The 9,590-nt window shown below is 54.1% G+C and overlaps 1 protein-coding gene across 1 annotated transcript in view; it reads left to right on the plus strand.

Annotated features, from left to right (window-relative positions):
- The window catches only part of ATP8B3 (ATPase, aminophospholipid transporter, class I, type 8B, member 3), a 47,442-nt gene that overhangs the window by 24,151 nt on the left and 13,701 nt on the right, over positions 1-9,590 (plus strand). Inside the window, exons 20-25 of the mRNA XM_006897989.1 lie at positions 93-204; positions 1,437-1,512; positions 1,696-1,801; positions 2,124-2,514; positions 3,549-3,772; positions 4,568-4,651. Of these exons, the coding sequence (XP_006898051.1) occupies positions 93-204; positions 1,437-1,512; positions 1,696-1,801; positions 2,124-2,514; positions 3,549-3,772; positions 4,568-4,651 (993 nt within the window). The remainder of the gene's footprint in view (positions 1-92; positions 205-1,436; positions 1,513-1,695; positions 1,802-2,123; positions 2,515-3,548; positions 3,773-4,567; positions 4,652-9,590) is intronic.

Below are 9,590 nucleotides of genomic sequence, written 5' to 3' on the forward strand. Positions count from 1 at the left end.
GCCTCCGTTCACACCAGCCCCCAGCTCTGCTCACACTGGCCCCCGTCCGCTCACACCGGCCCCCCTCCGCTCACACCGTCCTCCCTCTCCAGCTCCTGGGAGCCACTGCCATTGAGGACAGGCTGCAGGACGGTGTCCCCGACACGATCAGTTGTCTCAAGAAGGGGAATATCAAAGTGTGGGTGCTGACGGGGGACAAGAAAGGTGGGTCATAGGCTACACTGTTGCCCCGCTTCTGTGCAGGGAGAGGGTTAGGGAGGAGCCCCGTCACCTGCCCGAGTCTGGCCAGCAGCTTAATCAATCTTCTGGGTTATGGGGCCCGAGTGACGCACCAGTTAAACACTGAGCTCGCTCGTGAAGGTGGCATTGGGATCACCAGGTTTCCGCGAGGCCATGGGCTGTGTCCACGCAGCAGAGGGGCCCTTGGGCAGCTCTGCCCCACACTCAGGGTGGGTGGGTCTCCAAGTGGACTCCACATAGGTCCCCAGTAGGAAGCCACATGAGACATGACAGCGTCAGTCCTCCGAGGTGACTGACCTCTGAGGGGACTGACCGCTGTGCCGCCTGACTGACTGTGGCTGACACAGTGACACCTTCAGAGTCAGGGGAGGGGCCTGGTGTGTGGGCTGAGCTGAGCTCTCTGACCCTCTGACCCTCTCCCTGGACCCTTCAATTCGCACACCAGGGGTACCCTAACTGCAGGTCCTCAGGCTGCTGGAAATTTGGAGTCAAGAAGGTTGCTGGGGAGGGACTCACCAGGGCTAAGTAAGGCCTAGGCACTGTGCCTTTTGGGGTCCCTTCCTCCCACAAAACATTCAAACCCCAAAGCCGCATGGTCAGAGGGACACGGAGGTCCTGCTGCGGCCATCCAGCACTGTAACTGGTGAGCGGAGGAGACAGTCTTTGTCCTGTGGACTTGCTTGTGGGTTCACACACTGACCGTTCGGTTAGAGGGGCACCACAAGAGTGTTAGGAAGGGGTGTGAGGCCCCGCGGTGCCCAGGAGGAGCGCGGTGCTGAGCGAGTAAGGAGCTGCACTGCCAACTCCAAGGCCAGCAGTTCAAATCCAAAGGAGAACGATGGGAAGTTTCCCCTTGAGAGATTTCTAGCCTCTGAAAACCCACTAGAGGGTCAGCTCTGGGTCGGTTCTGACTGGACCACCGTGAATTGTCTGGACTTGATGACTGAATTGTGTCAACGTTTTTCCTTTTGATTTTAAAATCATTTGAGGCATCTGAGGCCCAAGGCACAGTGCCCAGTGGTCAGTCAGTCCTGGGCAGGGACAGGACACGCTACTGTGACTGTCTGGGTCAGTGTCCCCCTCAGGATTCCACCCTGAGGGTGGTGGACCAGACTGGTGTGGCCAGAGGCCCGGGGGAGGAGGGCTGCGAGGAGCCTGGGCAGCGGGGCCGTGGACTGAGTGAGGCTGGTTTGCAGAGACTGCGGTCAACATCGCTTTTGCCTGCCGGCTGCTCTCAGAGGACATGATCATTTTGGAAGAGTCGGAAGTTATGTGAGCAGGGTGGGGGTGGGGATGCGTGGTGGGAGGAGGGGAGGGCAAGGCCAGGGGCACCCACAGCCTAAGGGGAGCCCCAGGGAGTCTGTGGAGCACCTGCAGTCTCCCCCTGGTGGGACCCTGAGGGTCTTTGTCCCGTGCCTGGGCTGCCGGTGTGACTGGCCCCCGCTGGTCCCCCAGGTCCATGCTACAGAACTACTGGGAGAGTAACAACAACCTTCAGGACGAGCAGAACCGGGGCCTGTCACATGCCAAGATGGCCATGGTCATCAGTGGGGACTTCCTGGTCAGTGCCACTGCCTCAGGGCTCGGGATAGAGGGGGAGCCCCATGACAGAGGGAGGGGTGGGGTGGGGGGGTACCCGGAACAGAGGACAAAGGGCCTCCCTGGAACCGCTGGGCAGGGTTGAGTGGTGGGCTCGCCCAGGGGTGGGAAGGAGTCCTGGAGGTTGACGGCTGGATGACCTCAGGGTCACTGAAGGTCCTCTAGTACCCACCACAAGACTTGGGCTCAAGGGGGCTGGAGCCAGGGAGGGGCACAGCCAGGGGGGCCTGGGGGGTGGTCGAGGCTGAGGACAGAGCGTGACAGGCCTCTGCTCCTGTGGGCAGGACCAGGTGATAACCCAGACCGAGGTGGACAAGAGCCACAATACGTCCTGGACCTTGTCATCAATTGTGCCCCACGGCGACGTGTGGAGGGAGCCAGAGCAGGGTGCCCGGCCACCCCTGCCACCGTTTCTGGCTCGCGCGTGGTGCTCAGTTTCGGCGTGGCTGGGGTGCACCTGGGGGCCCAGGTGGTCGCGGGAGGCCGAGTCCCGAGAGGGCAGCGAGGTGAGGTGGGAGCGGGCCTTCGTGGACTTGGCTGTGTGCTGCCAGGCGGTCATCTGCTACCGTGTGACGCCCAAGCAGAAAGCCTCAATCGTCACGATGGTCAAGAAACATAAGAAAGTCGTGACCTTGGCCATTGGGGACGGCGCCAATGACGTGAACATGATCAAGAGTGAGCATTACAGGGGAGGGGCGAGGGGTGGCCCTGGAGGGAGGGCGAGGGAGAGGTGGGCTGGGTGGGCCTGGGGGCGGGGGGGGGTGAGGGGCATAGGGAGGGCTGATCTGAGGGGCAAGGAGCGGGGGCTGGGGGCATGGAGAGGTGGCCCGAATGGTTCTGGTGGGCCAGGGTGTGTCATGGTGCCAATGACGTGAACATGACCGAGTGAGCATTACAGGGTGGGTGGTCCTGGAAAGAGGGCAGAGGGAGGGGTAATCCAGGCGGTCTGGGGGGGCAGCGCATGGGGGCTGAAAGAGGGGGGTCTGGGGTGGATGATCCTGGGCGTCCTGGGTCCTGGTAGTAGGGTGGAGGAGGAAGAGGTCAGTGGGGAGAATGTGGTCCAGGGTAGATGGGGGAGCCGTGGTCCTGGGGGGCTGAGGTGGAGGGATAGGGCCTGGTATGGTGATGAGGGGTAATGGGGGATCAGGGCCTTCCTGGGGCAGGGTGGTCAGGGGAGGTCGTGGTAGCACTGGGCCATTGTTGGGGAGGGGTATGAATGACGGCGTGTGGGGCCGTCTGGTGGTGGGGTGGCAGCGGGAATGGGGCAGCCTGGAACCCAAAGGGGACATTCCTGAGGGCTATGGAGAGGGTGGGGGACTGCAGATGAGATCCTGGGGCCATGGGGCAGTCCTGGGGAAGGGTGGTGCACATGCTTTGGAGAGTGGTCATTGGGTAGAGGGAACTGTGGGTCAGGGCTGGAAGGGGTTCAGAGAGGGTGAGTGAGCAGAGGGGCCCGTGGGTGTGAACTCGGGCGGTTGGGCAGTGGGCAGAGGGGATCATGGCGGGAACTGGGAGGGTGGGTCAGTGGACAGAGAAGACTGTGGGTGGGAACTAGGGGACTTTAGGGGGTAGACAGTGGACAGAGGGGCCTGGGTGGGGCTGGGAGGTGTCTAGAGAAAGTGGGCAGTGGGCAGAGGGGATTGTGGGCGGCGGCTGGGTGGGTGGGAGTGGGACATCCGCTGACCGCTGAGCTGTGGACCGGCCCGCAGCGGCGGACATCGGTGTGGGGCTGGCCGGCCAGGAGGGCATGCAGGCCGTTCAGAACAGTGACTACGTGGTGGCCCAGTTCTCGTTCCTGAAGCGTCTCCTGCTGGTGCACGGACGCTGGTCCTACCTGCGCATCTGCAAGTTCCTGCGGTACTTCATCTTCAAGACGCCGGCCAGCATGATGGCGCAGACGTGGTATGCCTTCTTCAACGGCTTCACGGCCCAGGTGGGCTCCAAGCTCCTCCCTGCCCGCTCCATCCCCCTCCATCCCCCCTCCTCCTCTATCCTTTTCTTCATCCCCCCTCCATCCCCTGCCCTCTCCATCCCCCCTCCATCCCTCTCCTCCTCTCCCTCTCCATCCCCCGCCCTCTCCATCCCTCAGTCTTCCCGTTGACCTGTTCATGAGCGTCCTGGGGGTGGAGGCAACAGGTCAGCACTCAGCTGTGAGCGGGGAGGGGGTCAGTGTGAAGCTCCAGCAGCTCTGAAGGAGGAGGACCCGACAGCCTGTTCCCGGAAGATGGCAGCCCAAGGGATTGGGGTTGGGGGGCAGGTGTGCACTATCCCGGGGAGGGGGGTGTCACAAGCAACTCAGCTCCCAGCAACCTTTATTGATGGTACGCAGTTTCAGAAAGCTCATGTGCTTTCACTCGCATAAACGCAAATCTCAAGGGGTTTTAAAAATGGGCTCAGTGTCCCAGCCTTTGCCTCCTCTCTCGGCCTGGCTTTGGGCATGTTGTCAGGGCGGGGGAGAGGTGTCAGGCTGGGGAAGGTCAAGGGCCAGAGTGAGAGAGGAGGGCCCTGGAGGAGACAGGCCGATGGGCTGTAAGAATGGGGGTGAGCCCTGAGAGGTGGTGAGGACAGGCCAGGTCTAGAGTCATTGGCCCCCAACAGCAGTGACCCCCAGCCTGGACAGGGTGGGGGCTTTCCAGGCGCCTGGCTGGCTTGACGGGGTTCCAGGTTGAGGAGGGCTGCGGACACTGGGTGGCGGGCTCCCCCTCACCGCCCCTCTCTCGTTTTGCAGCCCATATACGAAGGCTGGTTCCTTGCGTTTTTCAACCTGCTCTACTCCACCCTGCCTGTCCTCTACATTGGCCTCTTTGAGCAGGTGAGCATCCCGGCGCCCCAGCCCCAGCCAGGCTCAGGCCCCCAGCATTTTCCTAGACAGTGACACCGTTTCACATCTCTGCCACCGTCAGGTGGCACCACCCCTGTTCCACCTTCAGGTCACCTCAGGGTGGACATCAGCCACACGGTGTGGCCATGTCCCACCTGAAAGGTGGCTGGTGAGATGCAGGGACAGAATTTCATTTTTCATCTTCACCAAGCATTTTTGTCTGCTCCTGGGACTGTCTACAGCAAGTCCCAGCGTGTCTGCGTGCGCAAGCCGGTGACACTGGCCGTGGTGAAGATCTGCCACCTCTCTGGTCACCCTTATCCGAAGCGCTCTTCCACCATCCGAGAGCAACGAGCTCATGGACACACAGGAGTCCATGTCACCTTTCAAGCTGCCGATGACAAATCCGAGCGCACGACTGTCATTCTCTGGACGAGTAAAGACTGAGGTCAGAAAACCCGAAGGGGAGCCGTGCCTGGCATTGCAAGCCAAAAGAACAAATACAGGCTTCCAGCTGCCACCCTGGAGGATTGATTCGAGGGCCAAAGTGGTCGGTGGCACAGTAAACATGAAAAGGAGACAGAGGACACACAGAGTCACTGCTCCAGAGGGAAATGGTGACAGGGAGCTGCTGTGGGAAGCACGGATCGTGAATCTGTGGTGCTGAAGTCCAGGCGGCTCTGAGCACTGGCCACGTGTGGCTCCAGGAACCGACGGCAGGTGGGGCAGTTTCAGCAACTCCTCTAGGGCAGGGAACGTGGAAGACAGCGGCTGGCCGCCCAGCTGATATGACCCATCTCTGTGCCCATTAAAAAAAAGTTGACCACGAACCACCTGGCCCACCCCGCCCAGCTCCAGCCCACAGTCCTGTCCACCCACTGACCGCTCCCTCCCGGTCTCCCCCAGTTACTGAGCAGTATTAATAATACTCAAGTAAAACAGTGCTGAAAATGACTAGAAAAGAAGTAGGCAAGGAACTTGCAGAAATTCAAGCTGGACTCAGAAGAGACCACGGAACAGGGACATTGTTACTGATGTCACACAGATCTTGGCTGCGCGGAAGAATACCAAAAAGAGATGTTGACCTGGGTTTTGATGTTTCTTGAAATTCTTTTGTGTCAGCCAATTCTTTGTAGTATACTGACTCTGTATATTCCTTCCGTCGTCATCATCGTCTCCTTTTTTTTGAACACACGCAGACTAACAGAAAGGGCAACCTAGGTAGAACTATCAAGTATGGAAATACAAAGGAGGAGGAATAGTAGTAAGCAGACCCTAGTGATTGGATGAGATGGATTGATTCGGTGACTGGGGTAATCGGGATGGGTGTGTCAGAGGCAGTGCGGTTGGCGCAGAATAGAGCAGGGTTTAGGGCTGTTGTGCATAGGGTCGCTATGAGTCACACACGACTCGACGGCACATAACAACAACAACAACAACAACAACTATCAAATCGTCAGGACTCTCCTTCATAGGGTCGCTATGAGTCGCCTGCGAGTTGACGGCACTTAACAACAACAACTATCAAATCGGATCTGACTGGTACAGGAAGAGATTGCCCGTCCTTCTCCAGCAGAGCACCTGGTGAATTCCATCATTTTTTAATACTTTGTGGATCATTCAACATTCTACCCGTTGTTATGTTGTTGTTGATTGCCTTTAAGTCGAGCACGACTCATAGCGACCCCATGAACAAAAGGCTTCAAGTCCCTCTACAACTGTCAACATTTATCCAAATTCATAGAGATTCAAGAGGCATGTTATTTAGGAAGTGGACACCACTCCTGCTTCCAAGAGCATCCTTAAATATTGTGACTTGAGGCATGAATTTGTTCTTTAGTTCCTTCAGCTTAGGAAATGATGAGTGAGTTTTACCCTTTTGATTTTCAGTCTCCAGGTCTTTGCACATTTCATTACAATACTTTGTTTGGTCTTCACGAGCTGCCCTTTGAAATCTGTTCAGCTCCTTAATTTCTTCCCTTTGCTTTGGCTTCTCGATGCTCTAGTTCAGTACTCAGAGTTTCAGAGTCTCTTCTGACATCCATTTTGGTCTTTTCTTCGTCTCTCTTTGTAATGACTTTTTGCATTCTTCGTGGATAGCCTCCCAGAGCTCATCTGGTCTTTGTTCATCAATGTTCAAGGCCTCAAACCTGTTCCTGAGTTGGTTTTTAAATTCAGGTGGGACAGATTCAAGGTCAAATTTTGATTCTTGTAGACTTCATTTGACCTTCTGTAGCTTTAATTTGAACTTGCATATGAGCAGTTGATGTTCTGTTCCACAGTCAGCACCTGGCCTAGTTTTCACTGCTGATAACTAATTTCTCCAATGTTTTTTTTTCCACAGATGTAATCAGTCTGATTCCTATGCATATCATCAGGTGAAATCCATGTGTATAGTCTGCATTTATGTTTCTTATAAAAGGTATTTGCTATGAATAAGTCATATATTGTGCATATGATCAACATATGATCAAGAGGCAGTGGTGATGAAGGAGGAAGTTCAGGCTGCTCTGAAGGACTTGGCAAGAAAATAAAGCCCCAGGAACTGATGGAATACCAAGTGACATGTTTCAACAAACAGATGCTGCCCTGGGCATGCTCACCAGGTTGTGCCAGGAAATCTGGATGGCAACCACCTTGCACCTGACTGGAAGAGATCCATATTTGTTCCCATTCCAAAAATGGTGACTCAACAGAGTGTGGAAATTATCATACAGTATCACTCATAACACACGCAAGCAAAATCCTGCTGAACATTATCCAAAAATGACTGGAACAGTACATTAACAGAGAACTGTCAGAAATAACAGGCTGGGTTTAGAAGAGGCCATGGCACTAGAGACATTATTGCCAATGTCAGATGCATCTTGGCAGAAAGCAGAGTACCAGAGGGATATCTATCTGTGTTTCATTGACTATGCAAAGGCATCTGACTGTGTGGATTGCAACAAATTGTGGTTAATCTTGAGGAGAATGAGAATCCCAGAACACTTGATTGTGGTTATATGGAACCTATATGTGGACCAGGAAGCAGTCATCAGAACAGAGCAGGGAAACACTGCGTCCTGTCTCTATATCTTTTCAATCTATATGCGGAACAGGTCATTTGGGAGTTGGGCTTTATGGCATCCGGATTGGGGGAAGACTGATCAACAACCTTTGTTATGCAGATGACACAACCCTGCTTGCTGAAACTGAGGAGGACCTGAAGCGCTTGCTGCAGAAGGTCAAGGACTGTAGTCTTCAATATGGATTGAAGCTCAATATCAAGAAAACAAAGATTCTCACCACTGGGACAATTGACAGCACCATGATGGATGGAGAAGAGATTGAGGTCGTTAACAGTTACAGCTTGCTCGGCTCCACAATCTACATTCTTGGCACAAGCAGTCAGGAAATCTGAGAAGCTACGATGTCAGTCTAGAGACTAAGGCACCCCTGGTCCAGTCCATGGTCTTTCCAATTACTTGCAATGCATCAGAGAGCTGGACAATGACTAAGGATGAGAGAAGAGCATTGATGCGCCTGAGTTGTGGTGCTGGAGAAGAGTCTTGAACATACTAGGGACCACCAAGAAAGCAAATAGGTCTGTCTTGGAAAGGGTGAAACCAAGTTTCTCTGTGGAGGCTAGGATTTTGCAGCTATATCTCACGTACTTTGGGCACATGGCCATGCTCAGGAGGGTGGAGGGACAGTGCAGGAGAGGAAGACCCTGGATGAGATGGATTGATACAGTGACTACAGCAATGGGGGTAGGTGTGTCAGTGTCATTGAGACTGGCTCAGGACAGGGCAGGGTTCAGAGCTACTGGACATAACATCTTTTTCAATTTTATTTTATTTTATTATTTTTGTGTGAGTGTACCGTCAAATCAGATCTGACTGGTACAGGAGGAGATTGTCCCTCCTTCCCCGGCAAAGCATCTGGTGGATTTGAACCGTGCGCCTCTGGGATTGTAGTTGCAGCTCCTTACCACTAGGCCGCCAGCGCTCCCCTTGGACATAACATCTTGACTCGATGGCACATAGCAACAACAATCACCTGTGTTTTATTGAGTAGCCAGAAGCATTCGACTGTGTGGATCCGAACAAACTGGATAACCCTGAGGAGGTGAGGCGTTCCGGACCACTGAACTGTGCTCATGTGGAACCTGGCTATGAAGGACCGGGAAGCAGTTGTTTGAACAGAACAAGGGAGCACGGCGTGGTTTAACATCAGGAAAGAAGTGTGTCAGGGTTGGATCCCTTCTCCAGACCTAGTCAACCTTCGTGCTGAACCAGTCATTTGAGAAGCTGGACTCTGAAGAGGAATGTGGCATCAGAATTGGAGGAAGACTCATCAAAAACTCATGATATGCACACGAGACAATCTTACTTGCAGAAAATGAGGAGAACGTGAAGAACTTATTGATGAAACTCAGACTGTAGCCTTCAGTATAGCTTACAGCTCAGTTTAACAAAAACAAAAATCCTCACAGTTGAGCCAACAGACATCATCATGATAAATGGAGAAAAGGTTGACATTGGCAAGGGTTTCATTTAACCTGAACCCATACTCAATACCTTGGAGAATAGTGTGGAACACAATGTATATGAACTTAGCAAACTGATATAAACAAAAAGTTTGCTTTTATTATTTTTTTTGTGTGTACCATCGAATTGGATCTAACAGGTACAGGAGGAGATTGTCCCTTCTTCCCCGGCAGAGCATCTGGGATTGCAGTGCAGCTTCTTGCCACCAGGCCACCAGAGTTCCTTAAAAGTTTGCTTTTGGGGAGCTCTGGTGGCCTAGTGGCAAGAAACTGCACTGCAGTCCCAGAGGAGCACGGTTCGAATCCACCAGATGTTCTGCCTTCAAAGGAGGGACAATCCCCTCCTGTATCAGTCAGATCTAATTTGACGGTACACGCACACGCACAAATAAAAAAAAA

The sequence above is a fragment of the Elephantulus edwardii genome, unplaced genomic scaffold (genome assembly GCF_000299155.1).
Source record: "Elephantulus edwardii isolate Elephantulus edwardi_28Jun2011 unplaced genomic scaffold, EleEdw1.0 scaffold00217, whole genome shotgun sequence".
Taxonomy (NCBI): Eukaryota; Metazoa; Chordata; class Mammalia; order Macroscelidea; family Macroscelididae; genus Elephantulus; species Elephantulus edwardii.